The sequence below is a fragment of the Lissotriton vulgaris genome, chromosome 3_1, assembly GCF_964263255.1.
Source record: "Lissotriton vulgaris chromosome 3_1, aLisVul1.2, whole genome shotgun sequence".
NCBI classification, from domain to species: Eukaryota; Metazoa; Chordata; class Amphibia; order Caudata; family Salamandridae; genus Lissotriton; species Lissotriton vulgaris.
In genome coordinates this window covers 1,318,307,081-1,318,326,632 of record NC_141689.1, presented here as the reverse complement: position 1 = coordinate 1,318,326,632, position 19,552 = coordinate 1,318,307,081, and the positions used below count along the sequence as shown (strand labels likewise).

At 36.5% G+C, this 19,552-nt stretch overlaps 1 protein-coding gene across 1 annotated transcript in view; it reads right to left on the bottom strand.

Annotated features, from left to right (window-relative positions):
- Nucleotides 1-14,636, bottom strand: part of LOC147727827 (uncharacterized) — an 84,354-nt gene extending 69,718 nt beyond the window's left edge. The window contains exons 1-2 of the mRNA XM_086963695.1: nucleotides 14,532-14,636; nucleotides 2,974-8,616 (exon numbers count right to left, since the gene is read on the bottom strand). Coding sequence (XP_086819821.1) covers nucleotides 2,974-8,577 — 5,604 coding nt within the window. The 5' untranslated portion in view covers nucleotides 8,578-8,616; nucleotides 14,532-14,636. The remainder of the gene's footprint in view (nucleotides 1-2,973; nucleotides 8,617-14,531) is intronic.
- Between the last annotated feature and the right edge of the window lie 4,916 nt (nucleotides 14,637-19,552).

Below are 19,552 nucleotides of genomic sequence, written 5' to 3'. Positions count from 1 at the left end.
CTAAAGTATGTTTTTGTAAAAATGAACACTATAATGTATATTGAGATAATATTTTTAATTTAAAATATTTTTTTTTATATTTCGCTTTCGGTGCGCGCACCGGTGCGCGTACCGTCAGCGCACTAACAAAAAAAAAGAAAAAAAAATGAAGGAGGGACTGTGTAATAGATAGTAAGACAGATAAAAAGTGTAAAAGGAAGTAACTGAGAAAAGAAAAATGAATAAGGGAGCAAAAGAAAGAAGAAATAGGAAGAAGACTAAAGCAGAGGTTAAGGGAGATTGTAAATGGATGTTGAAAGTAAAAAGAAGGACAGTTAAGTATGGGAATGTCAGGTAGTGACGGAATCAGAGGAAAAGAATAGCAGTGATTGAGGGAAAGTAAATATCAGTGAATATAAGTAAAAAGGGGTGAAAGAGGGTACATGTAAGTGAATAAGGGTAACACATGGGGAGTAATAGAGACAAACAAGAGAGAGAGTAAAAGAAGGACTGTCACAAAGGGACTAAGTGAACCAGTAAAAAAGGTAAGTGAAGGAGTGTGCATAGGCAGAAGTACTGAAAGAAATTGAATGTGGTCGGAAGTAAACATGGAACAAAAGAATAAGTGAGGGAAGCAAAGTAAGGAAATAGGGGTGCGGTAGGGTGACAGAAAAATAGTGAAAATAAAACAAAAGGTGATAACAAAAAAGATTTTGTAAACACACTTACCATATAATCAATGCAAACTTGTATCTATGAAAGATAAAAGAAAAAACACGTTATAATTTCTTAAAAATATATAATAAAATAGAAACAACAGTTCATGAGGTTTAAAAATCTACAAAAGTTTACTAAGAAATGATGCAATAGTGAAGGATACAAAAACAGAAAGAAAGTAATGTAGAAAGAGAAAAAAAAAGGAAAAAGAAATAGAAAGAGAACAAATTCCTAAAGGTAAATAAGATACTAAAAGAATGTAAGATATCAAATCAAAATCAGTAAAGATAAGAAAATAAAAGAAAAATGAGTGAAAAGGAGAGAAGTCTGATTGAGAAACTATAAATAAAAAAGAGGAATAGAAGATGATTGAGAGTGAGTGAAGTAAAGTAACAGAGTGAAGGGATGAAAGGAATGAAGTTAGTATAGAACGATGGATAAAACAGGAGTGAGAGAGTAAGTACACAGAAAGACAAAAGGAAGAACTAAGTGAACTACAGTACAATGGATGCGAAAGAAAAAAAAAGGAGAAAAAGAAAGAGAGGGTTAGGAAACTAAAGCAGTGGTACTGTGAGAATATGAAAAAGATAAAAAGTGGTGGAAGGAACAGAGGAAATGCAGACAGTTCCTATTAGATTAAGAAGTTGTGAATGAAGTGCACTAAAGAAACAGCGATGAAAAAAGAGTGTAAATTAGTAAAGAGAGGTAAATAAGGGTGAAAAAGAAAATGAGTATAAGACAATGTGAACACAATATAAATTACACAATGCAAACTACACAATAACTTCTACAATATGTTACATTATTTATTTTTGCTGTTCTCAGAATATATTGAATTTCACTTAAATTAGTGAGATCAAAGTCTTCATCATATAACAGCGGGAAAAAAAAAACACAATCTAAAAGATTGTGTTTAAAAAAACCCATTCAAACATACATCTCATATAAGTACACTAATCTTTGATTCACTTACTTTTCCGTGAGACCAAATTGCAGATAGTGAAGGTCCTTTTGGTGGAAAAAAGTCTGCTGTGCTCTATAACTTCCATTTCATCGACTTCCTATGAAAAAAGATCTAACAACATCATATGTTACACTTTCCTCACGGCCAATTTGTGTCAGATATATCAGTATTTTTTACTTTGAGATCCACTTAAAGTATCTACATGAGATTGCAGATAGTGAAGGTCCTTTTGGTGAAAAAAAGTCTGCTGTGCTCTATAACTTCGATTTCATCAACTTCTAACAACATCATATCTTACATTTTCCTCACGGCCAATTTGTGTCAGATATATCAGTATTTTTTACTTTGAGATCCACTTAAAGTATCTACATGAGATAAATAATTTCAAATATTAGATTAACTAACTAACTAACTAACTTTTATTAACTATTCCCGTCTTCAAAGGCCAATTCCCTTTACTAAAACTTTGGTTTTAAAAACACTAGATAAGAATTTGTAGAGTCATAAGGCAAACGTTGTTTATAAGTTAAATGAGAATCATTGCAGTAACTCCATCCATTTTCAGATTTTAAGTAGCATGTATAATGTCCTGAGGTGGTCGAAGATCCATCATGATAAATAATAGCTTCAGTTGTAAAGGTCCTTCCAGAAATTGATAACTGAGAAGCCACAAAATTTTTGATAGAAGTTGTCAATTTAGTTCCATCAGGTCTACATCGTTGGAAAACTAAAATAATATACTGCCCATACCTTTGTATAAATAATGTGGACAGCATTGTACAGTTACATTGGGTACACACCATATTATGATCTGCTGCTTTAACTAGATTTTTAAAAGACACTGATTTACAGTCTGGTAAAGTCAAATATATAAATCTTTCAGTGTCTATTGTAGTAGTACTTGATAAACTACAATTGTGGCAGTCATGCTGCCATTGATAAGAAAGACTGAAAAGATTATCTACATCTACACCTTCATCTTCCAAAACACCAAACATATACATTAAAAATTCCTGACAATCCTGCTGAATGTTCTGTGAAAATTTATCTTGACCAGAACACAAATCTAAAATATTTCGAATTTCTGTTACACTTTCTATTTGTGCTGTAACACTGCTACATTTCTGAAACACAGAATTCAATAAACCACACAATCTTTGATCCCGATTTTCAACAATCTGTTCTTGTAAACTTTTAAGAAAAAAAACAACATTAACCACTACATTAGCATAGCAGTTGACACCAGAACTGTTTTCAAACTGAAATCCAACAACATTTTCTCCACAATTCTTTTTCTTCCTGTTTTCAATTACAGTTTTCTCTACTTTTTGTCTTTTTGCAACTACCTCACTACAATTATCCTCATTTCTTCTTTTTCGGCCTACCACACGTTTTTCAAACAGAGGATATTGAGGCAAATGTGGAGCATACTCTCTTCTTAACCTATTGTATTCTTTAACACAATCTAGATCGGCAGAAATCTTTGTCTCATCACACGCAATCAAGTACAATCCTGATAAAGTTCTGACTCGAGATAATGCCACATATGCCATACCCTCTTTAAACACAGATCTTCCAATGTTCACCAATGCACTATCTACACTTAAACCTTGAGATTTATGAATTGTCACTGCATACGCCAAACAAACAGGAAACTGTTTTCGGCGAACATATAAGTCTTTTACAAGTAAAAATCTAGCAGAACAACGACTTATTTGTTGTACTTGTTCAATGCCATCAAATTTTATTTTTAAAAATTCAATTCCATCTCTATTTCTGTAATTCACAAAATCAACAACATAACCCATTGCTCCATTTACCAGACCGCTTTCAACATTTAAATTCCTTCTCAAAATGATACGACAATTTAAACACACATTCAGAGTCTTTTCAAAACCAGCTGTTTTTGAAATACTTTTCTCCAATGAATGCAATTTAGTTTTCAAATTTTCTGACAAAACAATTGTTGCACCCATATGCTCTATTTTATCTATTGCTTCCAGTTTCACAATCTCTTCATTTTCTAAGTCTAACATTTTTTGATTGAAGATGGAACATTCTTGCAGAGTTGGCATCAAACATATCCCAGATTTCTTCTCAGTCATTTTTTTAAAAATATTCTCTGGAAGAATGTTTTCATTTGCATACAAATTTGAAATTAATCGACTATGCAAAGCTTTTTTCCCTTTCTCAGTCATTTTTCCAATTCTTACATCTTGTAGAATATTTTTATAATCTTCATCCTTGGCCTGTCGCATATTTTGAAGCAGTTCAGCATATTTAAAATTTAGCCATATATTAACATTTCCAATGCTTCCAAGGGACTTCCTGGTATCTTCATGCGTGAGCATTTTAAACACTGGTTGTCCTTTTACTGGAGTCAACTGCAATAGATCTCCAAAAACAATAATGTGTTTTCCTCCAAATAACACATCATAGTCTGTTTTAAGAATTTCTTGCATTCTCAAATGCACAAAAGCAAGCATTAGATTTGAGACCATGCTTACTTCATCTATGATAAGAAGTTTCATTTTCTTCAAGACTCTTGAAACTTCAGAACACGCATCTCCAGATAGCTTGTTGTAATGCAATTTATTATCATGTTCAACTGGCAGCATCAATAAACGATGTAGAGTAATCCCTTTAATGTTATGTGCTGCCAGACCAGTTGGAGCAGTTACAACACAAGACAGTGGTGAATCAGTCCTTTTCTGCAGATAACTTGCAACGGCTTTAATTAGAAAACTTTTTCCTGTCCCCGCTTCTCCACTTACATACAGTCGGACAGGGTCAAATAATATACATGAGCACTCTTTTTTCTCATGTCTGAATCCATGTTCAATCTGCTCTGTGACTTCATCATATATCTTTTTCTGCTCAATGTTTAGTTGCGTTACCAAATCTTCTAAGTTAACTCCATCCTCTTGAGCTTGTTCCATAGCTCTTTCCACCTCATCCATGGCAGTGGCAGCTTCATTTTGGATAATTGGTCCTCCTAGTGGATCCTGGCTCAATGAAGTAGAACTCTGACTATCTTGAGAACTGTTTCTAGCTATCTCTTCAGCAATTGTGGTTTCTTGCTCCATTTCTTCATTCAACATTTGCAGATAATTTAGAAAAATAGGACATTCTATGGTATCCTTAGTTGCATTAAAAGAGTCTTCATAACAGAGAAAATCTCCAAGTAGTTCCTCTTCTGTACGCCATGGCTTAAAGAGTTGCAAAAGAGCTAAATAGTAAAATTCTCTTTTGTCTGGAACTTCACAACTCAATTTTCGATGATTAATCAAATGGCCTTTTTTCTGCTTCACTAGACATCCTTCATAGCCAATGAGTGCATATTTTCCATTATTGATATCTTCTGTGATGTTCCTCTTATAACTGTAGTTTTGAAGAACTTCATACAAACATGTGTTCTCAAGGTGAGTACTTCTATTTGGATAGTATGTATCCAACATATTTGTCTTCAAAATATCTGTACTGTTTGGTTCTTTTTCCGCCAAATATTCAATTTCTTGTACAGATTTCAAAACTCGGTTTCGTGTTGCAGCAAGACCAAGACTCACCCAAATGATTGTTCTTGATTTGGCATAGAGACTTGCTGATGATAACCGATCAGAACATTCATATGCTCCAATTTCTCGATGCGACAACATCTTCAGACTGAAACTGTATAATTTCTTGCTTAGACTCTTTTCATGTGAAATGTCCTCCCACATTTCCTTCAGTTCTGTCTTTTCTTTTTTGGTGATGTAAGATGTCACATATCGAGCCACAGCAATAGAGTTGTCAGCAACGAACTGAATATCCATGTTAGCATTCCACATGGACAAAATCACTGGGTTGTAATCGTTGATGTACTTAGATTCTTCATTTCTTTTCAAATTATATGTGTTTTTGGGAGATTTTCTCGTCACAGTATGTCGTAGAGATGACATCAAATTATTTACTCTTCCTTTAGAAATCACTGGTCGAGGAAATGCAAAACGACATTTCGTGTAGTACTTTTCCTTGTTTTTAAATTTTCGACGACAGTACTTTCCACAACGATGAGATTGAAAACGTAAAACTTGTTGCCTTAAATTGTTTTCTTCAGTAGATTTTGGAACAGCACATGTTGAATACTCTTCAATGAAACTCATCACTGTTTCATCTGAATCTGATCCAAATTTGGGTGCATCTTTAATCCACAACAACATATGTATATGAGGAGCACCTCTCGCTTGATATTCCTTCCTCCAAAAGAAATCCAAAACCTCTCCAAGGGGAGGATTTTTTTTGTTGGTAATAAAAGACATCATAGCTTCAAATCTATGATTAAAATATCTGCAAACATTCACTGGATCTAAAGAACACAGTTCTCCTGGTGTTTTCAATTCTATATTTGGTATGTTTTCATTTGCCTCTCGTAGAAATTGAAGTAAATCGTCCCAGGCATACTCAGCACAGCTAAGAGTGAGGAACCATGTAGGAGTTCCTAAGTTTCTTAGCATACATTTCAATTCTCCATGACGACGAAACCAATACTCGTTGGTTCCACGTTGACATGCCATGAGATTGATTAGCTGAGATTCCAAAATACTGTCTTGCAGATTAACTTTCTCCATAAAGTCCCTTGCACATACATTTTGCAAATGAGGTCCACTTTTTAATATATGATTAACTGCATAAGAAAGCCCAGACAAATCACTTTCAAACAGTAGATGAAATAAATATGGAATGCATTGACGAAACCTTGGATCTTCTGCATATAATCTTAGAGTCCGGTATTCAGCTGCAGGAATTTGAACTGGTCGATCATCATATCGTCCACCACAACCTGTTGGAAATAATTGTGGAAAACAACGAGCTTCCAAACTTTCTTCCCATACACTAATGGGACTTCCTTTTGCTGCCTTCATTTGAAACAAGTCAATTGCATTTCCCATTACTTCTTTGGAATGCAAAGGATGAACAGTATAATGTTCATATATTTCTTCAGTTCTAGACACATCAACTTTTTCAATTTGACCAACTGAAGAATCACTATCTTCTTCTGTAGCTGTTTCCTCTACTCCAACACTTACATGTTTGTAGTACTCATTGTTTTTAACTAAATACAACGTTGCCTTCTTGACTTTTTTAACATCCACTAAATCTTGCCAAATTTTCTTACTCTTTGTTGGAACCCCATTAACTAGAATAACTAAAGGATCTTCTTCTACTCTTTCTACACCAATTGTATTAATATTTTTCTTTACATCTAGAGGCAAATAAACAACTCTTCCCTTTAATCCTCTCAGTAAATCTGATGGAGGCAATTTCCCTGTCTTAGGCTCCATGCGAACAATAGCCTGAAAAGGATGGACACATTGAATCAAAATAGATTCATAAGTATTTAGATCCATCAATTCAGAAGGAATATCTATCAACTGAAGATTATTATAAACTGCTCTTGCAGGCATTCTATTTTCATTTAATTTTTTCAAACAATAAGTGCAAATACGCTGATCCAAACTCAAATCAAAAGAATTCTCCACCAACAAATAACTTACAAAATCCTCCCATTCACTATTATTTTCCAATTCACTTTTTGCATATAAATCAACTAACCTAGTCTGAATTTTATAATGAGTCCGTCGACAACACACACAAGTTACATTAGGCCTCTCACTTGATTTCACCTTAAACTTGATAATTTCCTCATCAAACTTTTCAATACTTGAAATTTGTCCATTATCTTCTGCATTACCATCCATTACTATATCTATTTCTACACTGTCCTCTTTGTTCCCAAAATAACAAAACTCAATTTCTTCACAAATAGTCTTCACATCCACTTCAGATCCATGCAAAAGAGCACTATTTAACTGTTTAAGCTTAAGTGCAGGACTTTTTGCATAATACAACTTCCTCACTAATTTCCTTACGTTATTATGATGCACTGCTAACATCCTAAAATGATGAAAAACACTCCGACAAACTTTTCTAGAAAGACATGCTAGTGAATGCCCTTGCAAACCTGTGCTTTCTCTCACTCTGCAAGGATCTAACTCTTGCAGGATCTTCATTTTTTGTTTGAGACTTTTTTTACTATATGTACGTAAGAAATTTCGAAGCAAATCAATTGATTCCTGTCGCACACTACAAATACTACTGCATTTCCATGTGTACACTGGACCCTTAGTACGTCTCCCTAAAACTTCATCAGCTAAGACCTCTTCTGCATCTCTAGATACAAGTTTCTCTTTTTCCATCACACAACTATCTTTCACCTCATATGCACGACCACTGGTGTCAACTGCATGCACCAAATCATTTTCCTGAAAGTAACTCTCCTCATTAAAAAAAGGCTCAGAACTTGAACTATGCATCCATTCACCAGAAAATACTTCACAAAAATTACTCCGATTAATAATTCTTTTCCATCTACTGTTCGATTTGAAAACATCCATTGCCTTATTAAGTATCCTAATTCTATTGATTATTAAAATAAATAATTTTTTCTTAACTTCAAAAGCCTGATCAACAATCTTTTCTACACTTTTCTTTTTCTTGTAAAAAGCAGCTTTTAGTTTACTTTTCTTTTCATTTTTTAGCAAATTTAAAACTACCCTATTGCGAAACATTCGCCTACGAATGTCCCTAAAAACATTTACCCTTCTATTGCTAACCATTCTCTTCTCTCCTGGTCCAATGGAAACATTTTTTGTGGGCTTCTCTTTCCTTTTTAGATTTGTTGACTTTTTCTGTATATTCACATTAGCAATTTCATTTTTTTTCCTACGACATATGTTGCGAAGAAAAGACTTAATTGGCTTACCAGAAGCTTTTCTGGTGTTTTTTGAAGTAGTTGTTGAAGAGGATTCCATAAACTCTGTTGTTGATGTTCTCCTTTTCCGTATGGTATTTTTGATATTTCTTTGCCTTGAAGGCATTTTTGCTTCCTTTTCAGAAGTTGATTTGAATCTGTTGTTCTGTTAAAAAAACACATGAAAGACCACTATTAGCAAACAACAAAGTAATGTTAAAAAGCAAACAATATAAACAATAAATTGCAACATATTTAAGTTTATACAATAGCAACTCATGGCTTTATTTTTAAAGGCCTTGCGCCACCAGTGCGTCACTTATTACCCATGTTTAAAGTCAAGCATCAGCTGCACATGGCATTCATAAATAAGGGCCAAATGCAAATACCAATCAATTGCACCCAAAAATCGATTTTTCAATAACATGTAAGAAACACTGCGCAAAACCTAAGTACAACCACTCAATATCATCAAACAAAGTCAGGGTCTGATTTATAAAGGCCTTGCGCCACCAGTGCGTCACTTATTACCCATGTTTAAAGTTTTGCATCGGCTGCACATGGCAATCATAAATAAGGGCCAAATACATATACCAATCAATTGCACCCAAAAATCGATTTTTGAATAACATGTAAGAAACACTGTGCAGAACCTATGTACAACCAATCAATATCATCAAACAAAGTCAGGGCCTTATTTATGAAAGCCTTGCGCCACCAGTGTGTCACTTATTACCCATGTTTAAAGTCATGCATCAGTTGCACATGGCAATCATAAATAAGGGCCAAATACATATACCAATCAATTGCACCCAAAAATCGATTTTTCAATAACATGTAAGAAACACGGCGCAGAACCTATGTACAACCAATCAATATCATCAAACAAAGTCAGGGCCTTATTTATGAAAGCCTTGCGCCACCAGTGCGTCACTTATTACCCATGTTTAAAGTCATGCATCAGCTGCACATGGCAATCATAAATAAGGGCCAAATACATATACCAATCAATTGCACCCAAAAATCGATTTTTCAATAACATGTAAGAAACACGGCGCAGAACCTAAGTACAACCACTCAATATCATCAAACAAAGTCAGGGCCTTATTTATGAAAGCCTTGCGCCACCAGTGGGTCACTTATTACCCATGTTTAAAATCATGCATCAGTTGCACATGGCAATCATAAATAAGGGCCAAATACATATACCAATCAATTGCACCCAAAAATCGATTTTTCAATAACATGTAAGAAACACGGCGCTGAACCTAAGTACAACCACTCAATATCATCAAACAAAGTCAGGGCCTTATTTATGAAAGCCTTGCGCCACCAGTGCGTCAATTATTACCCATGTTTAGAGTCATGCATCAGTTGCACATGGCAATCATAAATAAGGGCAAAATACATATACCAATCAATTGCACCCAAAAATCGATTTTTGAATAACATGTAAGAAACACTGCGCAGAACCTATGTACAACCAATCAATATCATCAAACAAAGTCAGGGCCTTATTTATGAAAGCCTTGCGCCACCAGTGCGTCACGTATTACCCATGTTTAAAGTCATGCATCAGCTGCACATGGCAATCATAAATTAGGGCAAAATACATATACCAATCAATTGCACCCAAAAATCGATTTTTGAATAACATGTAAGAAACACTGCGCAGAACCTATGTACAACCAATCAATATCATCAAACAAAGTCAGGGCCTTATTTATGAAAGCCTTGCGCCACCAGTGCGTCACTTATTACCCATGTTTAAAGTCATGCATCAGCTGCACATGGCAATCATAAATAAGGGCCAAATACATATACCAATCAATTGCACCCAAAAATCGATTTTTCAATAACATGTAAGAAACACTGCGCAAAACCTAAGTACAACCACTCAATATCATCAAACAAAGTCAGGGCCTTATTTATGAAAGCCTTGCGCCAACAGTGCGTCACGTATTACCCATGTTTAAAGTCATGCATCAGCTGCACATGGCAATCATAAATAAGGGCCAAATACATATACCAATCAATTGCACCCAAAAATCGATTTTTGAATAACATGTAAGAAACACTGCGCAGAACCTATGTACAACCAATCAATATCATCAAACAAAGTCAGGGCCTTATTTATGAAAGCCTTGCGCCACCAGTGCGTCACTTATTATCCATGTTTAAAGTCATGCATCAGCTGCACATGGCAATCATAAATAAGGGCCAAATACATATACCAATCAATTGCACCCAAAAATCGATTTTTGAATAACATGTAAGAAACACTGTGCAGAACCTATGTACAACCAATCAATATCATCAAACAAAGTCAGAGCCTTATTTATGAAAGCCTTGCGCCACCAGTGCGTCACTTATTACCCATGTTTAAAGTCATGCATCAGCTGCACATGGCAATCATAAATAAGGGCCAAATACATATACCAATCAATTGCACCCAAAAATCGATTTTTCAATAACATGTAAGAAACACGGCGCAGAACCTAAGTACAACCACTCAATATCATCAAACAAAGTCAGGGCCTTATTTATGAAAGCCTTGCGCCACCAGTGCGTCACTTATTACCCATGTTTAAAGTCATGCATCAGTTGCACATGGCAATCATAAATTAGGGCAAAATACATATACCAATCAATTGCACCCAAAAATCGATTTTTCAATAACATGTAAGAAACACGGCGCAGAACCTAAGTACAACCAATCAATATCATCAAACAAAGTCAGGGCCTTATTTATGAAAGCCTTGCGCCACCAGTGCGTCACTTATTACCCATGTTTAAAATCATGCATCAGTTTCACATGGCAATCATAAATAAGGGCCAAATACATATACCAATCAATTGCACCCAAAAATCGATTTTTGAATAACATGTAAGGAACACTGCACAGAACCTAAGTACAACCACTCAATATCATCAAACAAAGTCAGGCCTTATTTATGAAAGCCTTGCGCCACCAGTGCGTCACTTATTACCCATGTTTAAAGTCATGCATCAGCTGCACATGGCAATCATAAATAAGGGCCAAATACATATACCAATCAATTGCACCCAAAAATCGATTTTTGAATAACATGTAAGAAACACTGTGCAGAACCTATGTACAACCAATCAATATCATCAAACAAAGTCAGAGCCTTATTTATGAAAGCCTTGCGCCACCAGTGCGTCACTTATTACCCATGTTTAAAGTCATGCATCAGCTGCACATGGCAATCATAAATAAGGGCCAAATACATATACCAATCAATTGCACCCAAAAATCGATTTTTGAATAACATGTAAGAAACACTGCGCAGAACCTAAGTACAACCAATCAATATCATCAAACAAAGTCAGGGCCTTATTTATGAAAGCCTTGCGCCACCAGTGCGTCACTTATTACCCATGTTTAAAATCATGCATCAGTTTCACATGGCAATCATAAATAAGGGCCAAATACATATACCAATCAATTGCACCCAAAAATCGATTTTTGAATAACATGTAAGAAACACTGCGCAGAACCTAAGTACAACCAATCAATATCATCAAACAAAGTCAGGGCCTTATTTATGAAAGCCTTGCGCCACCAGTGCGTCACTTATTACCCATGTTTAAAATCATGCATCAGTTTCACATGGCAATCATAAATAAGGGCCAAATACATATACCAATCAATTGCACCCAAAAATCGATTTTTGAATAACATGTAAGGAACACTGCACAGAACCTAAGTACAACCACTCAATATCATCAAACAAAGTCAGGCCTTATTTATGAAAGCCTTGCGCCACCAGTGCGTCACTTATTACCCATGTTTAAAGTCATGCATCAGTTGCACATGGCAATCATAAATAAGGGCCAAATACATATACCAATCAATTGCACCCAAAAATCGATTTTTGAATAACATGTAAGGAACACTGCACAGAACCTAAGTACAACCACTCAATATCATCAAACAAAGTCAGGCCTTATTTATGAAAGCCTTGCGCCACCAGTGCGTCACGTATTACCCATGTTTAAAGTCATACATCAGCTGCACATGGCAATCATAAATTAGGGCAAAATACATATACCAATCAATTGCACCCAAAAATCGATTTTTGAATAACATGTAAGGAACACTGCACAGAACCTAAGTACAACCACTCAATATCATCAAACAAAGTCAGGCCTTATTTATGAAAGCCTTGCGCCACCAGTGCGTCACTTATTACCCATGTTTAAAGTCATGCATCAGTTGCACATGGCAATCATAAATAAGGGCCAAATACATATACCAATCAATTGCACCCAAAAATCGATTTTTGAATAACATGTAAGAAACACTGCGCAAAACCTAAGTACAACCACTCAATATCATCAAACAAAGTCAGGGCCTTATTTATGAAAGCCTTGCGCCACCAGTGCGTCACTTATTACCCATGTTTAAAATCATGCATCAGTTTCACATGGCAATCATAAATAAGGGCCAAATACATATACCAATCAATTGCACCCAAAAATCGATTTTTGAATAACATGTAAGGAACACTGCACAGAACCTAAGTACAACCACTCAATATCATCAAACAAAGTCAGGCCTTATTTATGAAAGCCTTGCGCCACCAGTGCGTCACTTATTACCCATGTTTAAAGTCATGCATCAGTTGCACATGGCAATCATAAATAAGGGCCAAATACATATACCAATCAATTGCACCCAAAAATCGATTTTTGAATAACATGTAAGGAACACTGCACAGAACCTATGTACAACCAATCAATATCATCAAACAAAGTCAGAGCCTTATTTATGAAAGCCTTGCGCCACCAGTGCGTCACTTATTACCCATGTTTAAAGTCATGCATCAGCTGCACATGGCAATCATAAATAAGGGCCAAATACATATACCAATCAATTGCACCCAAAAATCGATTTTTGAATAACATGTAAGGAACACTGCACAGAACCTAAGTACAACCACTCAATATCATCAAACAAAGTCAGGCCTTATTTATGAAAGCCTTGCGCCACCAGTGCGTCACTTATTACCCATGTTTAAAGTCATGCATCAGTTGCACATGGCAATCATAAATTAGGGCAAAATACATATACTAATCAATTGCACCCAAAATTCGATTTTTCAATAACATGTAAGAAACACGGCGCAGAACCTAAGTACAACCAATCAATATCATCAAACAAAGTCAGGGCCTTATTTATGAAAGCCTTGCGCCACCAGTGCGTCACTTATTACCCATGTTTAAAATCATGCATCAGTTTCACATGGCAATCATAAATAAGGGCCAAATACATATACTAATCAATTGCACCCAAAAATCGATTTTTGAATAACATGTAAGGAACACTGCACAGAACCTAAGTACAACCACTCAATATCATCAAACAAAGTCAGGGCCTTATTTATGAAAGCCTTGCGCCACCAGTGCGTCACTTATTACCCATGTTTAAAGTCATGCATCAGCTGCACATGGCATTCATAAATAAGGGCCAAATACATATACCAATCAATTGCACCCAAAAATCGATTTTTGAATAACATGTAAGGAACACTGCACAGAACCTAAGTACAACCACTCAATATCATCAAACAAAGTCAGGGCCTTATTTATGAAAGCCTTGCGCCACCAGTGCGTCACTTATTACCCATGTTTAAAGTCATGCATCAGCTGCACATGGCATTCATAAATAAGGGCCAAATACATATACCAATCAATTGCACCCAAAAATCGATTTTTCAATAACATGTAAGAAACACTGCACAGAACCTAACTACAACCACTCAATATCATCAAACAAAGTCAGGGCCTCATTTATAAAAGCCTGGCGCCACCAGTGCATCACTTATTACCCATGTTTAAAGTCATGCATCAACTGCACATGGCAATCATAAAAAAGGCCAAATAAAAATACCATTCATTTGCACCCAAAATCGATTTTTAAATAACATGTAAAAAACACTGCGCAGGACTTATATACTAACATACAATTTCACTTCTAAAACATAACTATCTGCTTCCAAATATTCTCCATAGAGAAAATAAATCTCTATCTAAATTAAATGAATCATTACTTACCTTTAGAAATGCTTTTGGAGATTGAAAACAGTGTCAGACACACACACCAATTTTTCTTTAGCAGAGGAGAAGGTGTGCTCTCAATACACTGAAACCAAGACTGGCATAGAAAATCTCTATCTTTGTACACATATGCCTTAATTCAACCAATGAAAACTCTTCCCTCACTATTTTCAAACCAACACCCATCCCCCTCTCAAACCTTTCTATCTGTTACCATAGCAACTCCCTCCTAACTGAACTGTAAGGTTCAAAAGTTTATCTTACAATGTTGCAAATTAACTCAGCAAGGATGTTTGACCTGTCAATACAGCAGCCTATACAGGGTATTTTTGCTTTTGGTGACTTTTTTTAAACCATTCAAATTGCTTCTTTCACACAACATAACCATACACCCTAACTTTCAGTTTTCAACTATCTGAATCCACCAATCATTGCTAGTGATTCAAGAGCACAGAAACTCCACAATTATTTTTTTGTGAACTCCTACTGTTCCAACTGCCATTTCATTCCCACACTTCATCTGACTGGACCAGAACCTTCTCACATCATGTACTCTGTTTGGGTTATTGGACATAGCTACATCCACTGGGCTCAAAGGTATGCAGCTAGCAGAAATTTTCATAACCTTGATTTATCAAATGTGGAAATCAAGTGGATTGGCCACAGAGGATTAAAATGTCACCAATTGATACCATTGGTGAAAACCTTTTTGCATCTGCCAGAACCTGACCTTATAATTGTGCACTGTGGTGGAAACGATCTAGGCACATTAACTGGGGTAGGTCTGGAAATGCTATTAAAGGACACCTTTCATCAATTGATGATACTTTTTCCCCACACTGCCTTGGTATATTCCAATATATGCCAAAGACAGAAATGGAACTGGTCCAACCAATTTGGTCCACAATTTGAGAAAGCACGGAAACATGTAAATAAATCTGTTTCTGCTTACATGAGAGACTATGGAATGGGTTCATTATACAATAATAACTTGCGTTACAACATGCAAGACATCTACAGAGGAGATGGAGTGCACTTCTCAGATGAGGGGAATAGAATATTCCTCCTGAATTTAAGAATGTGTATTGGAACCTACTTGTAGGTACCTAAATCAACCACAGAACCCAAAAGCTCTTTTCAGAGCTACCCTAACTCTGATCATTCAAAGCGTTTATTTTTTTCTAACTTTTTTCACTATTTTTCACCAAAGTACGCTTTCCGGTACGCTTACAGGTGCGCGCACCAGGCGCTACCCCCGCGAAAAATTAAAGAATTTTTTTTTTTTTCACGTTTATGAGCCTCCTAAGCCCCCCTCAGAAAACCTAGAGGGTCAAGAAGTCTCTACAGTTCCCCCTTCTATCCATTCCGAACATTGTTTACCCTCCATCTTGTGTCTCGATTGTTCCGAAACACAAAATGGAGGACTCCCGTAACGCTGCCAGTGCGCGTACAGGAGCGCGCACCAGTAAGCGCTCGTTAAAAAAAGGTGGGAAAGTAATTTACGGAAAACCCAATGGAGACACTTTCATCAAATATAGAATACGCCCTACTACATAGCAGTCCCTACCATTTGCCCAAATTTGGTGAAATTCCATTGAGACATTTAGGCTACAGGCCTGTCTAAATATCCTGAGGTAAATTACATGACAAAAACACACTTGTAATGTTAGAATTTACAACCAATTAAAAAGTATCTCTCATTTTCTACGATTATTTCCTGACGTTTGATTGGTTAAGTACAACAATATATATAAAAGAAGAGAGGGAAACACAGCCATTTTGACTACTGCTTCCTGAAGTACACTTGAAAACAAATTTCACTGACAACTTCAACTAATTTCTCTAAGGTAACTTCTAATTATGGAAGTATATTGTACACGTTAAGTTTATTTCTTAAAAAATATTCTGTTAGTGATATGCTATCCCTCTTTAATAGTTAGAGATAGAGATAGACTTCTCTGTAATAGTTATGGATTGAGTTAGGCTTCTCTGGTATACTAGCTCTACTAATATAGTTAATTTGTATGCAATTTTCAGAAAGAAAATGGAAGGAGAAAATAAGGCAAATGATACTTCTATCAAAGTAAAGGTGGAAAAACCAGAAGATGAAAAAAAAGAAGTTGATTTCATGGATGACTCTTTGGATGAACAGTTTATAGAATGTTTGGAAGAAATTGAATCATGTACATATAATTATGAGGAAATTCCGGACAATATTATGTTAGAAATTTTATTAAATTATGAAAAAGAATCAGAGGAATAAATTTATCTTTAATAATTTCAATTGTTTCAGACAATATTCTTTTTTATATGTAATTCATGAAGTATTACCAAAAATGTTTAAAATATAAAGTGAGACTTATAGTATACTGTTCAACTATTTTTCTGTTACATAGTAAGTTTACTCATAGTTACTACCTTTCTCCCACTATATTATCTCATATGAATATTTTACACCTCATTTTCATAAGTGAACAGGACAGACTACTCATGATCCCCTAGAAATTCTCAGGGAGTGCTTAAAAGATCTGTTTCTCCTTTCCAGACAGACTATATTATGAATTCCATATACCACAAAAAATACAATAACAACATGCAAGATGTCTACAAAGAAGATGGTGAACATTAAATTTAAGTCTCTTCATTAGTACCTACATGTAGGTACTTACATAAAATAAAAAAATAAAAAAAAAAACAATTCATAAACATACAATTTTTGAAGTGATTATTTTTCCATAGTACCCTCCCCGATACGCTCCCCGGTGCGCGCACCAGGCGCTTCCCCCGCGAAAATCGAAAAAAAAAAAAAATTTTTTGAGGCCCCGCGGGGCCCTTTAATGGCCCCCATATCAAACCTAGGGGGTCAGGGGGGGTCTACCCTGCCCCCTTATGGTCAATTCCACCCTTTGTTTTTGCCACCTCTTATGACTAGATTTTACCGATAGACAAGATGGCGGCCGCTCCGGACTGTTTAGAATGTTTACAGACAACTGAGAGCCAATCAGCTTTCTGCGCGCAAGTCGCGTGTCGCGCCTGGAGCGCTCACTGGTGCGCGTACCGGAGCGCGGCTACAGATATATATATTTTTTTGGACGTTAATTTCTCAAAATCCACTGAAGCACATATCTTGAGACATAGCAAAGGCACATCGGGCTACCAGTCCCTACAATTTTGCCAAGTTTGGTGGAAATCCATTCAGCCGTTCGGGCTAAAAGTGAAATCGACCGCCCTATGGAAATTAACATGGGGAAAACGCGTTTTGGGACCCCCCTTTTATCTCGGCCCCCGCTTGATGAATCCCCCCCAAACTTTCAGGGAAGGACCGGACCGCCATGAGACCATTTTCCTGAAAATTTCAGGCAGATTCGTCAACCGGCGCCAAAGTTATTCAAAATAGAATGTTGAGATTTAACATTGAAAATTATCCTAACTATAACTACCTACTGGCGACCGCCAGTAGGTAATATATATATATATATTACCTACTGGCGATAGCCAGTAGGTATATATAGTTAGGATTTTTTTCCTATGGGATTTTTGAAAATTCTATGTCGAATAACTTTGGCTTATGAGGACAGAATTGGCTGAAATTTTCAGGAAAATGGAACATTTTGTTTCTGAGCAGCCCCTTGGGGGGTTTTCGTCAAGGGGGGGCCGAGAAAAAAGGGGGGTCCCAAAACGTGTTTTTCCCATGCAATTTTCCATAGGGCGGTTGGCCTCACTTTTAGCCTGAACGGCTGAATGGATTTACACCAAACTTGGCAAAATTGTAGGGACTGGTAGCCCGATGTGCCTTTGCTATGTCTCAAGATATAGGCTCCAGTGGTTTTTACGAAAATTAACTTTGAAAAATATAAATTGGGCTACATTGGGCTATATATATGTTGGAGCCCAAATGTAGCCCAATGTAGCCCAATGTAGCCCAAAGATGGCCACCAGAGACAAAAAACCAAATGTAGCCCAAATATCAGCCAGATGTAGCCCAACTATAGCCCAATGACAGATTGTCCCAGAGTATTCTAAAGAACAACTAGAGTGCTAACAGTCCTACTTATTACAAAGGTATGGCACACCTGAAGCCATCTTGATTGGAATAAAGTGGTAACTCTTAAAACATTTAATTTAAAAAGGAACAAAATGAGGGGGTTCATTTTGCCATAGAAAGTATGATTAGCGAATATATGACGAAATCCCGCATACCATCAGTCCGCAAAAAAAATCCCGCATGTACTATTAGGCCGCAAATAAAAATAACGAAAACTTTTAGAACGAATATGCCTTTAGCATACACTAAACAACTAAACTACCCTAAACCCTAAAACACTACCCCCAGCATGACCCTACACTACACAAACAGTACAACACTACCCTAAACCCTAAAACACTACCCCCAGCATGACCCTACACTACACAAACACTACAACACTACCCTAAACCCTAAAACACTACCCCCAGCATGACCCTACACTACACAAACACTACAACACTACCCTAAACCCTAAAACACTACCCCCAGCATGACCCTACACTACACAAACACTACAACACTACCCTAAACCCTAAAACACTACCCCCAGCATGACCCTACACTACGCAAACACTACAACACTACCCAAAACCCTAAAACACTACACCCCAGCATGACCCTACACTACGCAAACACTACAACACTACCCTAAACCCTAAAACACTACCCCCAGCATGACCCTACACTACGCAAACACTACAACACTAACCTAAATCCTAAAACACTACCCCCAGCATGACCCTACACTACGCAAACACTACAACACTACCCAAAACCCTACAACACTACACCCCAGCATGACCCTACACTACGCAAACACTACAACACTACCCTAAACCCTAAAACACTACCCCCAGCATGACCCTACACTACGCAAACACTACAACACTACCCAAAACCCTAAAACACTACACCCCAGCATGACCCTAAACTACTCAAACACTACAACACTACCCTAAACCCTAAAACACTACCCCCAGCATGATCCTAC